The sequence below is a fragment of the Engystomops pustulosus genome, chromosome 6 (assembly GCF_040894005.1).
Source record: "Engystomops pustulosus chromosome 6, aEngPut4.maternal, whole genome shotgun sequence".
Taxonomy (NCBI): Eukaryota; Metazoa; Chordata; class Amphibia; order Anura; family Leptodactylidae; genus Engystomops; species Engystomops pustulosus.
Genome location: NC_092416.1, coordinates 183,895,279 through 183,919,264, shown reverse-complemented (window position 1 = coordinate 183,919,264; position 23,986 = coordinate 183,895,279). Strand labels below are relative to the sequence as shown.

General features: G+C 46.9%; 2 protein-coding genes and 2 long non-coding RNA genes across 4 annotated transcripts in view; 3 read left to right on the top strand and 1 right to left on the bottom strand.

Annotated features, from left to right (window-relative positions):
* LOC140066021 (uncharacterized) overlaps positions 1-23,986 on the top strand; it is a gene marked incomplete at its 5' end in the record, with an annotated part of 94,756 nt that overhangs the window by 14,259 nt on the left and 56,511 nt on the right. The gene's annotated exons all lie outside the window — the stretch shown is intronic.
* On the bottom strand, positions 53-11,392 carry LOC140065464 (uncharacterized). Its single transcript, XR_011847930.1, has 2 exons — positions 11,213-11,392; positions 53-295 (listed from the first exon to the last, which is right to left on the bottom strand). It is a non-coding gene; the product is annotated as an uncharacterized lncRNA (long non-coding RNA).
* On the top strand, positions 12,145-12,844 carry LOC140065453 (uncharacterized). Its single transcript, XR_011847919.1, has 3 exons — positions 12,145-12,202; positions 12,553-12,628; positions 12,755-12,844. It is a non-coding gene; the product is annotated as an uncharacterized lncRNA (long non-coding RNA).
* On the top strand, positions 13,022-15,355 carry LOC140065402 (uncharacterized). Its single transcript, XM_072113019.1, has 3 exons — positions 13,022-13,141; positions 13,223-13,291; positions 13,995-15,355. The coding sequence occupies exons 1-3, from the start codon at positions 13,057-13,059 to the stop codon at positions 15,158-15,160; spliced, it is 1,320 nt and encodes a 439-aa protein (XP_071969120.1). The 5' UTR covers positions 13,022-13,056; the 3' UTR covers positions 15,161-15,355.

The following is a 23,986-nucleotide window of genomic DNA, read 5'->3' as shown; positions in this document are numbered from 1 at the left end:
GGGGAAAATCTACTTATATGTTCAGATTGTGGGAAATGTTTTACTCAACCAAACCATCTTCTTAGACATCAACGAATTCACACAGGGGAGAAGCCGTTTTCATGTGCAGAATGTGGGAAGTGTTTTAACCAAAAATCAATTCTCGTAAGACATCAGAGAAGTCACACGGGGGAATCTCCTTTTTCATGTTCCGAATGTGGGAAATGTTTTACTCAATCGAACCATCTTCATAAACATCAACGAATTCACACCGGGGAGAAGCCATATTCATGTCCAGATTGTGGGAGATGTTTTACTGCCAATGAAAATCTTATTAGACATCAAAGAATTCACACGGGGGAGAAGCCATTTTCATGTTCGGACTGTGGGAAATGTTTTAACCAAAAATCAGATCTAGTAAGACATCAGAGAAGCCACACAGGGGAAAATTCATACATATGTTCAGAATGTGGGAAATGTTTTACCCAGAAAGCCCATTATGATGGACGTCTAAGTCACTCAGGGGAGAAACTGTTTTTATGTTCAGACTGTGAAAAATGTTTTAATCAAAGAAACCATCTTCTTTAAAATTAACTAATTCACATGGGGGGGGGGGGGGAGACATTTTCATGTTAAGATTGTGGGCTATTCTTTTTTTCAGAAATCACGTCTTGTTAACTACGAGAAGTCCTTACAGAGTGGTAAAGCTGAAATGGGAAATGCTGAAGCCACAAGTCGACCCAAATTTTTTCTAGAAGAGTAATATGACATTTTCACTAAGGCAAATTCATAGGCCTGTATAATGTTAGATGGCTACTACGGCAAAAAAATCCATTAATGTGCTTAAAAAAAGCCTATAAAGTTGTAGTTATATTGTATCAGGCATTAAACAAGGGGTGTACAACCTTTTCTTACCGGAGGGTCGCAGTGTCATTCTTGTTCATAAGTAGAGGAGAAATCGCCTCATCGGAAACTACAAATACCAACCGAGACCAGGCAATGGCTGACGGCACACACTCCGGACCATTGCAGAGCTATGCCAAAAATATATTATTCCTAGTGTCCAAACCTTGGATCTCTTTACACAATCTTCTGCACTGCCTGAAGAACTACTCTCACGCATTAAATTTTAAAATCACCCTTATAAAATTGGAGGCGTTATCTGGTCACACTTCCACCTGACTGGACAGCGCTTTGAAGTGATCGAGAGAAGCTGTAATAAAGGATCTGGGAACAGACAGGTGACAGATCCCTTTTCCAGCTGTTCTTGCCCGATTATTATAGAGGCATTATTTTATCTGGGCACCCAAATAATATCTAATCCAAACTAATCCTTCCCACCCTATTGAAAACCATTAACCCCTTTTTTGTTTTTGCGTTTTCATTTTTCACTCCCCACCTTCAAAAATCTTTAACTTTTTTTATTTTTCCATGTACAGAGCTGTGTGATGGCTTATTTTCTGCGTAACAAATGACACTTCAAAATGGTGGTATTTAATATTCCATGCCGTGTACTGGGAAGCGGGAAAAAAATTTCAAATGCAGTGAAAAAAAAAATGCATTTGTGCCGTATTCTTGTGGGCTTGGATTTTACACCCCAAGTGACATGTCTACTTTATTCTTTGGGTCGGTACGATTACAAGGATACCAAATTTATATAGGTTTTATAATGTTTTCATACATTTAAAAAAAATTAAAACCTCCTATACAAAATTTTTTGGGGGGATTTTGCCATGTTCTGGCACTAATAACTTTTTTGTATTTTGGTGTACTGAGCTGTGGGTGGTGTCGTTTTTTGCGGATTTTGATGAAGTTTACAGTGTTATCATTTTTAGGACTGTGCAACCTTTTGATCACTTTTTATAGAATTTAGAATTTTTTTTTAAATGGCAAAAAAGTGCCATTTTCGACTTTGGGGCAATTTTCTGTTACGGGGTTAAACGCAGTGATATTTTGATAGATTAGGTATCGCTGCGTCCGAAAATGCCCAATGTGTTTATGATTTTTACTGTTTATTTATATTTATATCAGTTCTAGGGAAAGGGGGGGGATTTGCGTTATTAGTTTTTTTATTATAATTTTTTAAACTTTTTTTATTTTTACTATTTTTCAGACTCCCTAGGGTTGTCTGTATGATCCTATCATATACTGCCATACTACAGTATGGCAGTATATGGGGATTTTACTCCTCATACATTACAATGTGCTGATCTCTTCGTGAGACCCAAGGCTACCATGGCGACAGATCGCCACTCCCCGATGACGTCATGGTTCCTGCTCCCTTCTCGTCCACGAGATTGTCTGCTGTTCCTGTACCTTGACCTTGGCTACAGAAAACGGAGGAGAAAGTCACAGGTCCAGCACAACGTTCTCAGTGGTATAAAATGAGATCTTTATTTTCCAAAGGCTAAAATCCACATCAGGAACATACAGATTAAGCGTCACAGACCTACGCGTTTCAACACTTGCGTGTCTTTATCAAGGTCACCATCGGGGCTAGTTTCACCTGTGGAACGACCTGGTGGCATCACACCGCAGCAAGACTATTCTGCTTTGTGGCGGGCTCTGCTGAAGACCAGGTGCCACCAGTCCCAGGTGTCGGCTGGTGTCATAGTACTTGGTGGTCCACTGACCCTGCGCCCTGACAGTAAGATCCGGCCATTGACCCCGCCAAGGTGGCGCTTGGCTGATCTTACCATCATTGTGGTCCAACAGTCCCAGCAGATTGCTTTGCAAGGAGAACAGCTGGGTCAAGTCACCGCCATGCTCTAGCAGTGCCAGAGTCCAGCGACATCTCCTGCGACTTCTGCTACCTCTACCTGTCGCTGAACCTAGGCTCAGACTCTCTATGGCTGGCAAGTATGGTGGGGACCTTAAGTTGTGCAGGGAATTTATTACGCAGTGCTCCTTTCACATTGAACTTATGCCATCACAGTTTGTCACTGAATGCTCCAAAATGGCATTCATTGTCATTCATTGCCTGGGCTATCCCTCTATGGGACAAAGGCGATCCAGTCACAGCTACCCACACTGCATTCCTGGCTGAATTCTGGTCCATGTTTGAAGAACCCGTACAAGCTTCCTGAGCTGAAACTGTGCTTCTGAACATGCACTAGGGGGACTTGTCCGTGGGAGATTATGCTGTCCAGTTCCGTAGCCTGGCCCTGGAACTCTCCTAGAACGATGTGTTCCTGTCCGCAACATTTAAAAAAGGACTTTCTTCTCAAGTCAAGGACACATTGGCCGCTCATGACCTGCCGTCGACCCTGAGTGGTCTTATCACCTTAGCGACTTGGATTAACATGTGGTTTATGGAGCGTGCTGAGGAGTTACGTGACACGCTTTCCCAAGTCCGTCCTTAACGTCTATCTCGGCTGGCTCCAGCCATGCCGACCGCTGAGGAGCCTATGCAGCTGGACAGAACCAGACTCTCTGTCCAGGATCGCTCCAGACGATGTCAGGAGAATCTTTGTCTGTACTGTGCCAGTCCTAAGCACTTCATTGGGGCTTCCGGTCCATCCCCAGCATCCGGGAAATGCCAGCACCTAGGGTTTTTGGGAGAAGCGTCCCTAGGTGTGAACACAGCTTCTTCACGCCTGACTATTTCTGTGCTCCCCAGCTTCAGGTGTTGCTCCCCAGTTCAGGTTTCAGCCTTCTTGGGCTCTGATTTTGCGGGGAACTTTGTGGATGCCACTTTGTTCTCCCGGCATCACATTCCAGTGGTTCCTCTCGAGAAGCCTCTTGTCATATCCTCAGTCAGTTGACAAATCCGGTCTGGCACCGCACTGAGCCTGTCTCTCTGCAAATTGGAGCTCTTCATAAGGAAAGACTGACCTTGCCTCTTCTGCTGGGTCTCCCGTGGCTGAAACTCCACGCACCAGTCCTTAACTGGAAGACAGGGGAGATCCTTCGTTGAGGACCAGAATGTCTGTCCCACTGTAGGGTGGCCCCTCTACTTGTCCGGGCTTCCTCTGTGACTCCCAAGCCCTTGGGGGACCTACTTACATGTTACCAGGACTTTGCCGCTGTGTTTCCAACAAAAAAAGCAGAGACTTTGCCACCACACCGTCCATATGATACGTCCTTTGGATCTCCTAACAGGTGTCTCTCCTCCCAGAGGTCATGTGTATCCTCTTTCAGTTCCAGAGACTGCTGCCATGTCAGAATATATTAAAAAGAACCTGCAGATAATCTTCATACACAAATCCTCCTCTTCCGCTGGCACAGGCTTCTTTTTCGTGACCAAGAAGGACAGCTCCCTCCGTCCTTAGACTATCGCAGGCTTAACAAGGTCAAGGTTAAGAACCACTACCCCCTGCTGTTGATCACAGAGCTCTTTTACCGTCTGCGCGGTTCCAGGGTATTCTCCAGGTTGGATCTTTGTGGGGCTTATAATCTCATCTGGATCTGCAAGGGTGACGAGTGGAAGACAACATTTAACACCCGTGATGGACATTTCGAGTATCTTGTGATGTCATTTGGACTATGTAATGCTCCAGCTGTCTTTCAGGAATTTGTGAATGACGTCTTCAGAGATCTGCTGTATATGTATCGTGGTCTACCTAGACAATCTTGATGTTCTCCCCAGACCTTGAGACCTATCAGTTCCACATACTGCAAGTTCTTGGACGCCCCCAGGCCAATCGTCTCTACACCAAGCTGGAGAAATGTCAGTTTCACCAACGGAGCCTTCCTTTCCTCGCCTATATAATCTCCGACAGAGGTCTCCAGATGGATCCTGCTAAACTGTCTGCAGTTCTACAGTGGCCATGCCCAGAAGGTCTACCAAGAAGGGTGCCAATCTCCGTACCTGGCCCGCGGCGGCTGAAGACGCCTTCTCAAGGTTGAAGTCCACCTTTCAGAAGAAGGAGGTCTTTCCTCCGAAAGACACAGTTCAGTCATTCGGTTAACCAGTAAAGCCTAAAGTTTGAGCGTGGACTCGTACTACAATGGACTATGGCATGCTAGCCGAAAAATGGTGATGTACTAATGCCATATGTCGATGTTATAAGTATAACGTATAAAGAATTACTGTTGCTATACATGGTCTAAGTGATATTTTCAGAAGTCTGAAGTCCCCCTTTGCCTTGGCTCCAGTTTTCTTCAGGCCTGACACCGAGAAGCCCTTTCATCTTGAGGTTGATGAATCCGCCACATATGCATGGGCGATGCTCACCCAGAAAGGTCCTAAAGGACATAATCTGACCTGCGTTTTTTTTCTCTAAGACTTTTTCCCCAGCTGTGAGGAATTATATTGGAGAAAGAGAACTGTTAGCCGTCAAACTTGCTCTAGAGGAATGGCGATATCTACTTAAAGGAGCTCACCATCCGGTTTGTGTATACACGGACCAGCTCCAGACAGCCCTGCACCTTAATCCCAGAGAAGAATGTTAAGGCGGATGCTCTTTCTCAGGCCTCCGAAGAGCCGAACTGGTTGTTGTCACTCTGGTTGATCTCTGGCAGCTTCCAATCCCCCCCCCCCCCCCCCCCCCCCAGCAAGACATATGTCCGACCTGCACTCCGGAAGAAGATTCTGTTTTGGAGACATTCTTTGTGTCTAGTTGGACACCCTGGGGTGCAACGCTCTGTGGCCCTGATCTCCCGCTACCACTGGTGGCCTGACCTGGTCAAAGATGTCCGAGATTTCGTGGGATCCTGCACTTCCTGTGCCCGTAATAAGCCTTCTCTCCCGAAACCGTCTGGCCTGTTGCTACCTTTGCTAATACCCAGTCGCCTGTTGTCTCACGTGGCTATGGACTTTGTCACAGATCTTCCTTCTTCCTCTGGTAATATCGTCATCTGGGTGGTGACTGACCGGTTTTCCAAGATGTCCGATTTTGCTTCTCTTCCAGGTCTTCCCTCTGCTCCATGTCTTTCAAGCTTGTTTTTTCCAGCATATCTTCCGGCTGCATGGACTTCCTCAACACATCGTGTCCGACTGAGGAGTCCAGTTTGTGTCCAAGTTCTGGCATTCCTTGTGTAACCAGCTGCAAGTAAAACTGGTCTTTTCTTCTGCTTACCATCTTCAGTCGCGTGGTCAAGTAGAAAGGGTGAATCAAACTCTGGGAAGTTACCTCCGCCACTTCATCTCAGCCCATCAAGATGACTGGTCCTGTTTGCTACCATGGGCTGAGTTCTCCTCTAATTCCCTGGATTCTGGGTCTACTTCTTCCTCTGTCTACTCCCATGGAGGTTCCTGCGGTAGAGGAACTGGTACCGGATCTGAAATCAATTTGGGAACAGACCATCTATCCCTTCTCCAAGCCACAGACCGCACCAAGAACCAGGCTGATAAGAAGCGTTGGACTCCTCCTGTCTTCTCTCCGGGTGACAAGGTGTGGTTATCTTCCAGATACATCCGGCTGAAGATACCTAGCTACAAGCTTGGCCCTCGCTTCCTTGCCCCTTTTGAAGTGATTCAATGCATCAATCCAGTGGCATACAAGCTCTGCCTTCCTCCTACAATGGGCATCCTGAACTCCTTCCATGTCTCCCTCCTGAAGCCTGTCATCTTGAACCGCTTCTCTCAGCATTCTCCTACTCCTGTGGCTGATTCCACAGATACAAGGTTAAAGAGGTACTGGACATGAAGACGTAAGAGGTAAGCGGTTCTTCCTTGTTGATTGGAAGGGGTTCGGGCCCGAAGAGAGTTCCTGGGAGCCAGAGGAGAATATTCTAGACCGGACTCTCCTCCAAAGATTTCTTGGGACCAAGAAGAGGGGGAGGCCGAAGGGGGGGTACTGTCAGGGGTGTCCCTGCAATCCATATCTCGGATCACAAGCACACCCGTGCCCCTCTCCTTGGAGGCGCCCTCCCCGGCCCTCATTCACCTCTCCGTGTGCCTGTTTCCTCCTCGTCCGGTCAGCAGAGTCGGCAGGCGCGCGCCCTAGGGAGCAGGGACGCACACGTGCCGACTCTCGAAGATTTAAAGGGCCAGTGAACTGCTGATTGCCACTGGTCACTTCTGGGTTTTCCTTATAAGCCAGCTACTCCCATCAACCACCCCCCGGGTCTTTGAGCTTCATGCCATTGAGAAAGCTGAGAGTATTCCTTGTGTTCCTGTGTTGACCTCCTGTTGTGATTCCCGACCTGACCTTGACTCTGCACCTCTGCCTTGAACTTCTGCCTGCTTCTGACCACGAGATGTCTGCAGTTCCTATACCTCAACCTTGCCTGCCACCGTGGGCTAGTCGCACCTGTGTAACAACTTAGTGGCACCATGGCATCATGCTTTGTGGCGGGCTCTGGTGAAGACCGGGTGCCACTTACACTCCGGTCCCAGGTGTCGACTTGTATGATCGTCCGTGGTGGTCCAGGTGGTTCACCCTGAGCCCTGACGCTACATCTCTGCTGTATCATCAAATCAGGAAAGTACATAATTATTTCATATGTCATCTGTCCCAGATTTCAGGTGCTGCCCTTGTATGTGAGAGATATTTCCCTGGAAATCAAGTCTATCAACGTCCTCCAGCCACTGACACTGAATGCATAGAAAACGCAGAGAGAGCAGTCAGCTCCCTCCATTATCATTGCGCCTCTGCTGCTGCGTGTAGCTGAGCCGCAGGAGAGATGTGATGATGTCATTCTGCTGGCTTCAGAGCTGTACACAACCAAAGCAGGAGAAGAGAGGAGAGCGGGAACAGGGAGAGGTGAGTAACATGGAGAGGTGAGCAACAACAAGGTGGAGTTGGGGGTCACAATATGAGAGAGATCTGAGGAATGACGTGAGGGGGATCTACTGGAGGGGTCATATTATGAGGGGGTCACAATGTGACAGGGAGCTGGGTGGAACTAAGGGGGTAATTATTCTGTATGGGGTGGGACAAAGTGGTATCTTAGGGCAAAGCAATTTCCTGTGGAGGTATTATATCCCTATTTCATACCTCCCAACTTTTGTTGAGGAGAAAGAGGGACAAAATTGCGGCGCGCGTAGCGCGGCGATTTTTTTTACCCACAGAAGCCACACCCTAGCCACGCCCCCTAACCACACCCCCCTGGCCACGCCACTGCTCATACCTCCAACGCATCCACTGACACCAATGTATATATAGCAGCAATATACATATATATATATATATATATGCTGAATTAACCCCACTGGCACCAATGTATATTTATGCATATAATTGGGGGGCATATTCCACTCCCCCTAGACAACGAGCGTGTCCCCCCTAGACAACGAGCATGTCCCCCCCAGACAACGAGCATGCCCCCCCCTAGACAATGAGCATGCCCCCCCCTAGACAATGAGCATGCCCCCCCTAGATGAGCATATCCCCCCCTAGACAAAGAGCATGCCCCCCCCAGACAACGAGCATGACCCCCTGCCCAGACAACGAGCATGCCGGCCCCCCATGGCTGCGTGCCCTTTTTTGTGTGTTTGTGTTATTTGTGTCTTCCAGGACCGTGCCTGCTGTGGACTACTTCGGATTCGAAGGATTACGTCGATGACCGGCATTTCTAACAAATAAAATGGTCAACGAGGGTGTGTCTGCGTTCTTTGTTCAATTAAACTTATATTTGTTAAAAACGGCGTGATTTCTTTTTTTGCGACACTCTTCATAGTTTGCCGTAGTAGTGGTGCCGGCTAGGTGACGGTGCTCATTACTAAGGGCTGGCCTTAGTGTTTGCCTTAATTTTTTTGGCAAATTCACACTAACGCCCATACCATTACCCTGGTACCCACCGCCACCAGGGGTGCCGGGAAGAGCCGGGTACAAACCAGTACCTGACCGTCTATAGACGGTCATGTAGTGGGGCGGCTGCAGGCTGTTATTGTTGCGCTGGAATAGCCCCCTAACAGTGGCCTATCCCAGCGCAGTAATGGCAGGCTGCTGCTGCTTTATTGTATCTGGCTGATTTGAAAAATAGGGGGCACCCCAGGCCGTTTTTTTCTTCAAACTTTTGACAAAAATATGCGTGGGGTTCCCCCTTTAAAGGGGGCTCCCAGGCTGTTTCCCTCATTTTTTCAAAAAAATGGGGGAAAAAAACGGCCTGGGGTGCCCCCTATTTTTCAAATCAGCCAGCTACAAAAAAGCAGCAGCAGCCTTCCATTACTGAGCTGGGATAGGCCATTGTTAGGGGGCTATTCCAGCGCAACAATAACAGCCTGCAGCCGCCCCACTACCTGACCATCTATAGACGGTCAGGTACTGGTTTGTACCCGGCTCTTCCCGGCACCCCTGGTGGCGGTGGGTACCGGGGTAATGGTATGGGCGTTAGTGTGAATTTGCCAAAAAAATTAAGGCAAACACTAAGGCCAGCCCTTAGTAATGAGCACCGTCATCTAGCCGGCACCACTACTACGGTAAACTATGAGTTTGTCGCAAAAAAAGAAATCGCACCGTTTTTAACAAATATAAATTTAATTGAATATAGAACGCAGACACACCCTCGTTGACCATTTTATTTGTTAGAAATGCCAGTCATTGACGTAATCCTTCGAATCCGAAGTAGTCCACAGCATGCACGGTCCTGGAAGACACAAATAACACACACTGTGGCGAATGCACTGAATTATTGAGACAGGCACCCACCATGTCCCCAAAATGGTATTAATTTAAGTGTCATCTCATACCGCATAAATGACACCTTAAAGAGGGCCTGTCACCCAGAAATTCGGCACTAGATGTTACTAAAGTAATCAGCTCCTAGTGCTAAACCAAACGCAGCGGTGTTACACAGAAACCTCTGATGACGCTAATTAACACCGCTGCGCTGTACACTACAAACGCCGGACCGCTCTCAAAGTGGCGTATTCATGAGGGGATGGGATTTTGGGCATGACATGCGGCAGTCACTGCCGGCCTATGGAACGAGTGGGGCGGTCAGGGGAAGACCGCCCCCTCATGAATACGTCGGACCCCTTTGAGAGCTGTCTGGCGTTTCTAGGGTACAGCGCAGCGGTGTTTGTTAGTGTTATCGGAGGTTTCCGGTAACGCTATCAGTATAACACCGCTGCGTCTGTTTTAGCACTAGGAGTAGCTTACTTTAGTAACATCGCTGGGCGCGATCACACGGTGCGTATTGCCTGCGTTTTCATTGCGTTTGAAATGCATTACAACAGCTGAGAGGCGATTTGCCTAATTAAATTACTGTTTACGCGTGTTAACGCATGCGTTGACATTGCGTTTAGAGTGCGTTCTGTAAACGGAAACGTTAACAGTAATGTAATTAGGCATATCGCCTCCTCAGCTGATGTAATGCGTTTCAAACGCAATGAAAACACAGGACATAACGCACCGTGTGAACGCGCCCTTCTAGTGCTGTTTTTCAGGGTGACAGCTCCTCTTTCCACAGCTCCGCACACCGAAGTATAGAAAAATTATTGGCTTCAAAGTATGGCAAAATGAAGAATTTTTTTTCTACAAAAGATTTACATTTTTAAAAAAAATCTAAAACACAATAATTCTTTTCAATGTTACCATTTTTAGGACAGTATGGCCTTTTAAACAATTTTTTTACATGTTTAATATTTTTTGCGAGAAGAGTTGTTCTTTTTAGTGTCTTATTTTAGAGTGCAGAACTTTTTTTTTATCACTCTTTAGGAAATTTTTTTTTAAGGTATTTATTAAAAATGATCTTTTTTCAGAAAGTTTTTTTTTTCCTGGCGTTTACCGTGCGGGTTCAGTAATGATTCTGTTTTATTATACAGATTGTTACGGACGCGGCAATACCAAATATGTGGCGGTTTTTTGTGTGTTTTATACTTTATTAAGTGTTTTTATAGGAAAGTGACATTTTAGGGGCTTATATTTTTATGTATTTATTTTTTATTCTAATGTGTAGTGTTTAGTGTTTTTACATGTTTTTACTTTTCCATTCTTGAACTTGAACCAGCGATGCTCTGATACACTGCTCTACAATACTTTTTCATTGTAGAGCAGTGTAAACTGTCTGAGCGTGCAGACTGGCAGGGACATCGGGCAGCTCTGGGGCACATGCCAGTCCTCGGAGCTGCCCAGAAGAGGATCGAATCCCCCGGTAAGCGGTGCGGGGGATCCGATCCATAGCGGGAACCCCCTCACACGCCGCGGTCATACTTGACCGCGACGTGTAAGGGGTTAACACCTGCGATCGGAGTCGGCTCCGATCGTGGGTGTTAGAGCGCGGTGACATTGCGATTATTTCAGGGCTTGTACGTCACAATGCTGATATACAAGTCCTGATAGATGTGTCCTGTCACACACTGACCTGTACCTGTGCATGATGTGAGGGTCAGGCTGTGTCCTACCTCATCCCTGCTGGGGAGATGCTTCTACTGGACGTCTGCAGCTTCTGAGGGGGGGAGCACATCACACAAGGTGCTCTTCTCTCTGTGCTGCCCCCTGCACCTCCACAGCTTCAGGAGAAGGAGCAGAGGAGTGTGCAGGGTCCATGGCCGGGTCACACAGCAGCCGCTCTCCAGGTGACCCCCCCTCACCTGATGATTCCTACTCACACATCGCGGCAGCTCACACATGGGGGAGGAGGAGGAGGGGCCGTGCTGTGCTCTTCGGTGCTGGGAGCTCAGGATCTCCAGGTGACACCCCCCCCCCCCCCCCCCCCCCCGATGTTTCCTCCTCACACATCCCGCGGCAGCTCACACAGGGGGAGGGAGGGCGGCCCGGGGGAGGAGGAGGGGTAGTGCTGTGTGCTGTGAGCTCAGACTTCACAGCCTCCGCGCTGCCCCTGTGTCTCTGCAGTCAGTGTGTCCCGGGACCAGGAGACGGGACTCAGTCTCCTGGACAATGCAGAACAAAGCGTGAGGATCTCTTAACCTCCCGGGGCGGCGGGACACAGCTAGAAAATCGTGACAGTCCCGCCGAAAGCGGGACGGTTGGGAGGTATGCTATTTAGTGCTACAAAAGTTGGTGGGTGTGTATCATGATACACCACACAGCGGGTTTCTTGGTGTCTATTATGACATCATGCGGCGGCTATCTACTATACAACAGAACAACACAAGTCTCAGCGCTGGTCAGAACGGCCCCTCCCCTACCAACACTTCCTGGAGCCTGACTCCTCCCACACATGTGACTAATCACGTGGCCATTACATCATCACAGGTCCTATAGCTTCTCCAGGAGCCTGACTCCTCCCACACATGGGGCTGGTCACATGACTATGACATCATCACAGGTCCTGTCACATATATCTGGAGCTCTGCAGGTGGAGGTAGGTGTGTAGTCACTTCCATCTCTCTGGCTTGGGGTTTCCTCCTGGCCGGGGGTCACATAAGGAGGTTGGTCTGTACTAGAACCACTGCGGGTTCATACACAGCGTCATGTGAGGAGAGGAGAGGGGACTCCCAGCATCATAATCACTATCATACTGTAACTTCATCTCAGAGGAGCCGCAGTAGTGCCGGGAAATGTCACATATGGGTCATGGTTTCCAACCTGAATATTTCTGTCTGAATTGTCCCCGAACACACTAATTCATGAAGTTTTCTACTAAGCTCACATTCTAATTCGTACAAGATCCAAAATCCATCACTGATCATCAGTATCTCCTCAGTGTTTTCTTATTGATTTCATTAATTGTATTTTATTAATTTTTTTTTTTACTTTGTCCGATCTTCTTTTTATTCAGGACAATGGATGGAGACACGAGGGTGGAGAGAATCTTCCAGCTCACCCTAGAGATTCTCTTCTATATTACTGGAGAGGTGAGAGATTGTGATGAGGTCACATGACATCATTATCTATGGGAATAACAGATGATAGGACTGGAGAGGTGAGAGATTCTGGAAATGCATGGAGGGAGATTTATCAATGTGTCTCTCCATAACCAGGATTACACAGTAGTGAAGAAGACCTCTAGTGGGCGCTGTCAGGCCCCTGTGTATGAAGAACGGGGGAGAACCCTGAGCCCAATCCCGGCTCCTCCACCTCACCCCCTGATACATGATGACATCAATGAGCAGAAGATCCTAGAAGTCACCCACAAGATGATGGAGCTGCTGACTGGAGAGGTGACACTGCTGGGAATGCTGGGACATTATACAGTAACGCTATGAAGGGATCTGGGTGATGACGGGATCATTGTGTGTGTCAGGTTCCTATAAGGTGTCAGGATGTGGCTGTCTATTTCTCCATGGAGGAGCGGGAGTATTTAGAAGGACACAAAGATGTGTACAAGGACGTCATGATGGAGGACCACCAGCCCCTCACATCAGCAGGTAATAGACAGGACTAAATCCACACGTCCTTTCATTATCTGTATGGAAAGAAGGAATTCAGTCTCTGGATGTTTCCTACAGGCAGATCCAGTAAGAAATCATCACCATGTAAGCGATGTAAGGAGGAGATTCCTACAGGTAACTGCCCAGGTGAGTAGTAACCACTAGATAAAGCAGAGATGAGTGATAACACAACACAGAACATGGAGACACAGGGGCACGTTTACTTACCTGTCGCGATCCCTGTCGTGCGTTGTCCGACGAGGATTCTGATCTTCCGTGCTTCGCGTAGCTCGTGTGCCCAATTTCCTGCATCCGTCGCTTCGCCGCTGAGGTCTGCCGGAGTTCACCTTCTTCTTCCTGGTGTATGTGAGTGATGATCTTGCTTCACAATTTCGTTTTTATATTCCGCTGTTTGTCCCAAACAGTCGGGTTGTCCGACGTCCACACCCCCTGATTTGTGCATGCAAGCCGGCGCCAATGCGCCACAATACGATCGCCGAAAACCCAGGGCAATTCAGGGCAAAACGGTAAAAAGTCGGGAAACCCAATGAAAATGTGGTGTTTGGACCCTTAGTAAATGTGCCCCATAGACTAAGAAAAGCTGGAAGGTGGGAGCTATGAGGGTCAGGAATACTGCTCACCAGGACCTCGGAGGAGGAGACTGAGATGTTACATCAGTAATAATACAGAACCTTATGGTAAGCAGGAAAGTCATAGCCACCATGGGCAGACAAGAAATGCTGCATGTACCCGGATTGCTGATATCACACAAATGTCCTGTGATCTTCAGAGTTTTCTTACCACAACCAATGATAAGGTTATATTTTATAATCTGTTTTATCCTTCACAGATGACAACACCAGGAGCTCAGAGGAACATCTGATATCATCACATGTTACAGCAGGTGATGGTTGTATCACACCAGATACATCTGAAGATCATGACAATATCCCAGATGCTTCCTCAGACCTTCACACACAAGATCTGCCATCTTATCCAATTAAATGGGTCATTTCTACCGAATCATCGAGAAAGTGTTTAGAAAGAGGGAAACTTAATCGCGTAAAAACACATTTTCAGCGAAGTCGCAAAGGGGAGAAGCAATTTTCCTGTTTAGAATGTGGAATATGTTTTAACCGAAAATTAGATTTTGTGATACACCGAAGAACTCACACAGGGGGAAATCTATTTATATGCTCAGAATGTGGGAAATGTTTTACTCAAACAAGCCATCTTCTCAGACATCAACTAATTCACACTGGGGAGAAGCCGTTTTTATGTTCAGAATGTGGGAAATGTTTTAAGCAAAAATCCGATCTTGTAAGACATCAAAGACGTCACACAGGGGAAACTCCATTTTCATGCTCCGAATGTGGGAAAAGTTTTACTCAATCATACTATCTTATTAAACATCAACACAGTCACACAGGGGAGAAGCCATTTTCATGTTCAGATTGTGGGAAATGTTTTACAGCCAACGAAAATCTTGTTCGACATCAAAGAACTCACACGGGGGAGAAGCCATTTTCATGCACGGAATGTGAGAAAAGTTTTACTCAAAAACAACATCTTGTTAAACATCAAAGAACTCACAAAGAGGGAAATACATTTCCATGTTTAGAATGTGGGAAATGTTTTAAAACCAAAGAAAATCTTCTAAAACATCAAAAAAGTCACACAGCGAAGAAGCCATTTTCATGTTTAGATTGTGGGAAATGTTTTGCTTCCAATGACAATCTTGTTAGACATCAGAAAAGTCACACAGGGGAGAAGCCATTTTCATGTTTACAGTGTGGTAAATGTTTTGTTCGGAAAACACATCTCGATCGTCATGTGATAAGTCACACAGGGGAGAAGCCATTTTCATGCTCCGATTGTGGGAAAAGTTTTACTCGGAAATGGAAGCTTATTGACCATCAGAAGACCTCACACCGTGGTAAAGCTAAAATGGGAAATGTTGAAACTACAGGTCACGTCATTTCACAAAGTCAAAAAACAATCGATGGACAAGAATAAGAGGTCATCCAATTTTTTTTTTTTTTTTTCCGGAAGAGTAATGGTACTTCTTTTACCAAATTGGAGAAGTAATTTTCACTGAGGAGGAAATTTTCACAAAAAAATAACTCATAATCATATACAATGTTAATAGACTGATATTTTGACATTAAGATTGTATGTGGCATTAAACAAGGGGAGCACAACTTTTTTTCACCTGAGGGTCGCAGTGTCATTATTTTAGGGCAGTGATGGTGAACCTTTCAGAGATCGAGTGCCCAAAGTGAGACTCAAAAAAACACTAGCTTTTCCCAAAGTGCCAACACAGCAATTTAGGCAGTAACAAACTTATTGCTACCAGAATCTTTAAGCTCCAATCCAACACCTTTTCACTCTTTGGACAGGACCAAGCAACACAGGATGGGTCACTTTACAATAGCAGGGCACAACTTGGACTACCTGAGACTGCAGGAAGATGCCATGTCTGTGTACATCTGGCAAACTCTGTGCCTGGGAGACAGCCTGTGTGCCCACAGAGGGGTCTCCGAGTGCCATCTCTGGCACCAGTGCCATAGGTTAGCCATCACTGTTTTAGGGGGTGCACATGTAAGAGCATCAAACACCACAGTGCAGGAGAAATCACCTCCCTAGAAACTACAAATACCACCCGAGACCAGGTGTCAGGACTCGGGATATTTGGATCCACTGGACCACTGTAGGAGGTGGTACTTGCCGACATCTGGAACTCGGTCTGCACCAGAGCCCGCTGCAAAGCGGGATGGACCTGCTGCGGAAGGGTATCACCAGGGTGTTCCACAGGTGCGACTAGCCCGCGGTGGCAGCCAAGGTCAAGGTACCTTACCCGGAGACAGTCTTTGGGTCAGGGCAGGCGTCAGAGATTCAAGGTCAAGTCCAATCCGGGGTCAGTCACAAGAGGTTCAGGCACATGGGAATGGGAACAGGAACACAGGGGTGGCAGAAGTCACGGGAGCAGCCTCAGGAACCTGTTGCTGTTTCTGGGTAGTTAGCAGCTGTTGCAGCATGGTGGTGACTTGTCCCAGCTGTTCACGTATCCCGCCAATCTGCCGGGATTGCTGCACCACTATAGTGGACAGATCAGGCCAACCGGGAAGCGGGATCCATGGCCGGATCTTACTATCAGGATTCAGGATGCTTGGATCCACTGGACCACCGCGGGAGGTTGTACTAGCCGACACCTGGGACTGGAGTCTAAGTGGCACCTGGTCTTCACCAGAGCCCGTTCCACAGGTGCGACTAGCCCCCGGTGGCAGCCGAGGTCGAGGTACCTTAGCAGGAGACAGTCTAGGGGTCTGTTTCAGGGTCAGGGCAGGCGGCAGAGATGCAAGGTCAAGTCCAATCCAGGGTCAGTAACGGGAGGTCCAGGCAGATGGAGACAGAGGGACGCTGGAGACACAGGAATGCAGTAGAATCGCTGGGGAGCTATTTATAAGGCTGTGAGGCACAAAGATCCGACAGGGTGTGATGGGAGAGGCAGGTTTAAGTAGCCTAGGAAAATGACCAGCACCAGTTTAATGGTGCGCTGGCCCTTTAAATTTCCTGAAACCAGAGTCCGTGCGCCCACTGAGCCGGTACGAGATTCAGGAGTGGGGACACATGAGGGGCGCTGGCGCGAGGGGCACGGGTGAGCGTTATGGGTTGTGTGAACACCCGTGACACCAGGAAATGGCTGACGCCGCACTCCTCAGGCCTTAGCGTGGCTGGTTGGTTTAAATTACTGGTTTTGTTAATTTGGGAGGAGGGGGTTGAACTATTTTTTCTCTCCTTAAATCTTTTTTTATTGCCTTACATTTTTTCTACTTCTATTTTTACCTGGGACATCATTTTAAAGGTGATTTGTTTCATATCTGTTTAATATCTATTTGCCCCTCGTCTGTTACCTTTATGTTGCCACTTATACTCTCTTTTCAAAAGGTAATCTTCTCCATCTCTATTGAATTTATTCCTTTTTCCTTCAATAATCTCTTTCTCATATTTCTCCTTTATATCTTTGAGTTAATAAAGGGCTCATTTGCCCGTGGAGAATGTAATGTGTGTCAATTTATGACCAACAACGACACTTTCATAAATCCTTTGAACAATAAACATTACAGGCTGAGAGAATACACCAACTGTAAAACCCAAAATGTAATTTATGCCATCCGATGTCCCTGTTTTAAAATCTATGTTGGGCAAACAACCCAACAGCTAAGGAAACATATTCAACAACATACCGTATGTACTCGAGTATAAGCCGACCCGAGTATAAGCCGAGACCCCTAATTTTACCACCAAAAACAGGGAAAACATATTGACTTGAGTATAAGCCGAGGGTGGGAAATGCATTGGTCACAGACCCCCCCAGTATATAGCCAGCCTGCCCCCTATAGTATACAGCCTGCCCCCTGTAGTATACAGCCTGCCCCCTGTAGTATACAGCCAGGCCAGCCTGCCCCCAGTAGTATACAGCCACCCCAGCCTGCCCCCAGTAGTATACAGCCTGCCCTCAGTAGTATACAGCCTGCCCTCAGTAGTATACAGCCAGCCCCAACCTGCCCCCAGTAGTATACAGCCACCCCAGCCTGCCCCCAGTAGTATACAGCCTGCCCTCAGTAGTATACAGCCAGCCCCTAGTAGTATAAAGCCACCCCAACCTGCCCCCAGTAGTATACAGCCACCCCAGCCTGCCCCCAGTAGTATACGGCGGGCACAGGGCTGCTCCCCTGATGAGGTTACAGAAGAAAGAAGAGGAGCTGGGAAGCCAGAAGAGGAGCCGCAATGACATCAGGGGAGCAGCGCTGCGCATCGGGGCCACCGGAGGGTGAGTATATAAGTTTTTTGGTTTTTTAAGTGCATTGACATATTTATTGATTTGTGTATAAGCCGAGGTGAGGATTTTCAGCACATTTTTTGTGCTGAAAAACTCGGCTTATACACGAGTATACACTCACCGGCCACTTTATTAGGTACACCATGCTAGTAACGGGTTGGACCCCCTTTTGCCTTCAGAACTGCCTCAATTCTTCGTGGCATAGATTCAACAAGGTGCTGGAAGCTCCTCCGAGATTTTGGTCCATATTGACATGATGGCATCACACAGTTGCCGCAGATTTGTCGGCTGCACATCCATGATGCGAATCTCCCGTTCCACCACCTCCCAAAGATGCTCTATTGGATTGAGATCTGGTGACTGTGGAGGCCATTTGAGTACAGTGACCTCATTGTCGTGTTCAAGAAACCAGTCTGAGATGATTCCAGCTTTCATAGTATCATAGTATAGTATCATAGTATCATAGTATCATAGTATATAAGGCAGGAAGGACACGCAAGTCCATCAAGTCCAACCTTTAAGAATTAAATAAATGTTTTATCCCCATAACCCGTGATATTTTTTCTCTCCAGAAAGTCATCCAGGCCTCTCTTGAACATGTACATAGAGTCCGCCATAACAACCTCCTGTGGCAGAGCGTTCCATAGTCTCACTGCTCTTACAGTAAAGAACCTTTGTCTATGTTGATGGTAAAATCGCCTCTACTCTAGGCGTAGAGGATGCCCCCTTGTCCTGGTCACAGGCCGAGGTATAAAAAGATCTTTGGAGAGATCCTTGTACTGTCCGTTCAGGTATTTGTACATTGTAATGAGGTCTCCCCTCAGTCGTCTTTTTTCTAAACTGAATAATCCCAAATTTTTTAATCTGTCAGTGTATTCTAGTTCCCCCATTCCCCTAATAATCCTGGTTGCTCTCCTCTGCACCTGTTCCAGCTCTACTATATCCTTTTTATACACCGGTGCCCAAAACTGTACACAATATTCCATGTGTGGTCTGACCAGTGATTTGTATAAGGGCAAAACTATGTCTTTATCATGAGAATCTATTCCTCTCTTGATACATCCCATTATTTTACTTGCATTAGCAGAAGCCGCCTGGCTCTGGTCACTAAAATTAAGTTTACCATCCACCAATACCCCCAAGTCCTTTTCAGCTTCAGTTTTACTAAGTAATTGACCGTTTGAACATAATTATACTTTTTGTTTCCATTTCCCAAGTGCATAACTTTACATTTATCTACATTAAACCTCATCAACCATTTCTCTGCCCATCCCTCAAGCTTCCACAAATCCCTCTGTAATGCTAAACTATCGACCTCAGTATTTATTACTTTACACAGCTTAGTATCATCTGCAAATATTGAAACTTGACTGTGTAAACCCACTACAAGGTCATTAATAAAAAATATTAAAAAGAAGTGGCCCCAATACTGACCCCTGTGGCACTCCACTGGTAACGTCAACCCAATCAGAGAATGTGCCATAAATGACCACCCTCTGTTTTCTATCACTAAGCCAATTACTTACCCAAATACACAGATTTTCTCCTATTCCCAGCAGTCTCATTTTATATACCAACCTTTTATGTGGCACGGTGTCAAATGCCTTTGAAAAGTCCAAATATACAACATCTACAGCGTCCCCCAGATCCAGTCTTGAACTTACCTCCTCGTAGAAACCAATCAGATTAGTCTGACAGGACCGATCTCTCATAAACCCATGCTGACGCTGGGTTATAAGGTTGTGCACAGTGAGATACTCCAGGATAGCATCTCTAATAAACCCCTCAAATATTTTCCCCACCACAGCAGTTAGACTCACGGGTCTGTAGTTAGACTCACGGGTCTGTAGTTTTATGACATGGCGCATTATCCTGCTGAAAGTAGCCATCAGATGTTGGGTACATTGTGGTCATAAAGGGATGGACATGGTCAGCAACAATACTCAGGTAGGCTGTGGCGTTGCAACGATGCTCAATTGGTACCAAGGGGCCCAAAGAGTGCCAAGAAAATATTCCCCACACCATGACACCACCACCACCAGCCTGAACCGTTGATACAAGGCAGGATGAGTCCATGCTTTCATGTTGTTGACGCCAAATTCTGACCCTACCATCCGAATGTCGCAGCAGAAATCAAGACTCATCAGACCAGGCAACGTTTTTCCAATCTTCTACTGTCCAATTTCGATGAGCTTGTGCCAATTGTAGCCTCAGTTTCCTGTTCTTAGCTGAAAGGAGTGGCACCCGGTGTGGTCTTCTGCTGCTGTAGCCCATCTGCCTCAAAGTTCGACTTACTGTGCGTTCAGAGATGCTCTTCTGCCTACCTTGGTTGTAACGGGTGGCGATTTGAGTCACTGTTGCCTTTCTATCAGCTCGAACCAGTCTGACCATTCTCCTCTGACCTCTGGCATCAACAAGGCATCTCCACCCATAGAACTGCCGCTCACAGGATGTTATTTCTTTTTCGGACCATTCTCTGTAAACCCTAGAGATGGTTGTGCGTGAAAATCCCAGTAGATCAGCAGTTTCTGAAATACTCAGACCAGCCCTTCTGGCACCAACAACCATGCCACGTTCAAAGGCACTCACATCACCTTTCTTCCCCATACTGATGCTCGGTTTGAACTGCAGGAGATTGTCTTGACCATGTCTACATGCCTAAATGCATTGAGTTGTCGCCATGTGATTGGCTGATTAGAAATTAAGTGTTAACGAGCAGTTAGACAGGTGTACCTAATAAAGTGGCCGGTGAGTGTACGGTTTGGTATCATATACCCCTGAAGAAGCCACAAGGCTAGGTGGTGTAACGTGTGGGGAGCCAGCCCCCTCCTGATACCCTGGTGATATCCTCCATTCATTACTTTACTCATTATGTCGCTTCATCTGTGGTATTGTATAACAGCCCTAGCAGGTTATACAACCTCTGCACATATATCAGTGCACTTTGCAGTGTTTAAAGCAATAGCTCACATATCAGCCATGTATGTAGGTCACATATCAGTCATGTATGTAGTATGTGAGGTGACCAGGAGCAGATATATGGCTAATTACCTTCCCACATACAGTGAGGAGAAGGAACATGAGGAAACATGGACTCCCATCAGGGGTCCACATTAAACTCCCATGTAGCATAAAGCAGTATAATATTACAGATATCACAGCCATAGCTGCAGGGTATAAGATAGATGGGAGCAGATACCTGAGGAAACATGGCAACTTCTTACATCCATGAGCACATTACATCAGGTAACATTAACCAGTCATGTTCACCATAAGCTCAGAGATACACAGCCATAGCTGTCATGTGTAAGATGGCTGGGAGCAGGACATGAGGAGACATGGAGACATGAACTGCTGTGGTAATTGTTAATTCATAAGGTAAAAATCCTCTCATATACTCAATACTAGTACATAAAATTCAGGCGTTATAGTTCCCCCCTTACCACCGTCATCTTACCGCTTCACCTATGGCGCAATAGTTGTCATTATACAGTAGCCCTGTGAAGGGATGTGGGTGATGACGGGATCATTGTGTGTGTCAGGTTCCTATAAGGTGTCAGGATGTGGCTGTCTATTTCTCCATGGAGGAGTGGGAGTATTTAGAAGGACACAAAGATGTGTACAAGGACGTCATGATGGAGGACCACCAGCCCCTCACATCAGCAGGTAATAGACAGGACTAAATCCACACGTCCTTTCATTATCTGTATGGAAAGAAGGAATTCAGTCTCTGGATGTTTCCTACAGGTAGATCCAGTAAGAGAACATCACCGGAGAGATGTCCCAGTCCTCTTCTTCTACCACAGGATTGTTCAGAAGAGAAATATGTCCTACAGGATCATCTTATACTCAAGTCTATAAAAAAATTAACAATGTACTTACCTTTCCGACGACCCCCGCAGGTGGTCTTTTTGCTTCAGGTGCTTTGGCTCTGCCTTTGGGTCCCTGCGGCAAACGGCATGCATCATGGTGTGTGTGCCATCCATGCACTGGGATCTGAAGATGGAGTCGGAGCAAGAAGACCTGCAGGGGGCGTGGGAAAGGTAAGTACTTGGTATACTTGGGGCAGACAGGCTATATAATCGGGGGGCCTGGACTGGCAGGCTGTATATTGGAGAGAATGGGCTGGTAGGCTATATACTGGGGGCAGGGGACGGCTATATACTGGGGGCATGGACTTGCTAGCTATATACTAGATGGCATGGACTGGCTGATTATATACTAGAGGGCATGGGCTAGCTATCTACTGGGGAAGGGGGCTGGACACCTATATACTGGGGGGTAGGGGACTGACTCGCTTCCCGCCCAGTGGCCTCGAGGTTGTGACAAATGCATTTCCCACCCTAGACCTATACTCGAGTCAATAGGTATTCCCAGTTTTTTGTGTTAGGTACCTCAGCTTATACTTGAGTATATACGATATTTAATATTGGGCAATTTAAATTCAAGGGGAATTTACCCCTCTGTGATCAGATATTTATGTACAAACCCCTTTATTGTAATCTCCATTGCTTTGGTTACTTCTTACAATATTTGTCTCTGTTTGTGTATCAGGGTGAAGAATATTACTGCTCCAGAGACATATGTGAGGGGCGATGAGCGATGTAAGGAGGAGATTCCTACAGGTAACTGCCCAGGTGAGTAGTAACCACTAGATAAAGCAGAGACGAGTGATAACACAATACAGAATATAGCCATAGGGGCGTGCGCACTTTCATTGGACTTTCCGACGTTTTTGGTATTTAACCGGTGATTGCGCTGGGATTGTGTCGCACGCGTATGGATTTTGGCGCTGCTTTCATGCGACAGAAATTGGAGTATGTTCCCGTCATACAATCCAACTGATTTGGAATGAGTGCGGGATTTAACTTTCAAATTGTGTCACAAGACAATGCACTTACATGCACCAGGAAGAAGAAGGTGAAATCGGTCGGACCTAAACGGGGAAGCGACACATGCAAGAAATAGTGCGCACGATCTTAGTGAAACACAGCAGAGTGCATTATATCGTGGGACAGGTAAGTAAATGTGCTCCATAGACATAATACAGAACATGTAGACATAGGCCCTGCCTGGCGTAGAATAAACGCTACGCAGGCACCTGCCCTGATACACCAAGAGATGGAAGCCTCTTAATGTGTCCCACTGTGAATATGGAGCGCCAGAGCAATCATACACTGGCACACTGATGTCAGATCACCAGGCTGTGACTTCTGAGAAGGGACAGGAGGTGGAGCTGTACAGGAGCACAAAGGCGAGGGCTAAGATCTGAGGAGTGAGCAGCACAGACATGTTGTTTTTTTAAATGCATCTAAACCACAGCCCAGCCCCTGTGACTACCCCAGGATTTTGTCAGGGTGCAAGTGTAAGGTACACACAATTATATTGTAATGCAAAATGCTAAGAAAAGGCAGAAAGACATATTTGCATTGCAGCTGTGATGGGCTTCTGCAAACGGTCTTTTGTGAAAATGAGGTCTCTGGTGACAAGTTCCCTTTAAATAGTCTATAAAATTGTAGATAAATTGTTTTATGCACTAAACAAGGGGTGTACAATCTTTTCTTACCTGAGGGTCGCAGTGTCATTCTTTAAGGGCGTGCACTTGTAAGAACATCAAACACCATAGTGCTGGAGAAATCACCTCCCCAGAACTACAAATACCACCCAAGTCCATGAAATGGCTGACCGTAGCACGCGCCCCAGACCGTAGCACAGCTGACGACACACCCGGGACCATAACACAGCTGATGACACGCCCCAGACTGTAGCACAGCTGACGACACACCCGGGACCATAGCATAACTGACGACACGCCCCAGACTGTAGCACAGCCGACGACACACCCGGGACCGTAGCACAGCTGACGACTCGCCCCAGACTGTAGCAAAGCTGACGACACACCCGGGACCGTAGCACAGCTGACGACTCGCCCCAGACTGTAGCAAAGCTGACGACACACCCGGGACCATAGCATAGCTGACGACACGCCCCAGACTGTA

What these genes read in the sequence shown, in the direction of transcription:
- LOC140065402 (XM_072113019.1), top strand. Translation starts at nt 13,057, where the DNA reads ATGGAGGAGCGGGAGTATTTAGAAGGACACAAAGATGTGTACAAGGAC. An exon ending in CCAGCCCCTCACATCAGCAG is followed by an intron (nt 13,142 to 13,222) that starts GTAATAGACAGG and finishes TGTTTCCTACAG; the next exon opens with GCAGATCCAGTAAGAAATCA. An exon ending in TCCTACAGGTAACTGCCCAG is followed by an intron (nt 13,292 to 13,994) that starts GTGAGTAGTAAC and finishes TATCCTTCACAG; the next exon opens with ATGACAACACCAGGAGCTCA.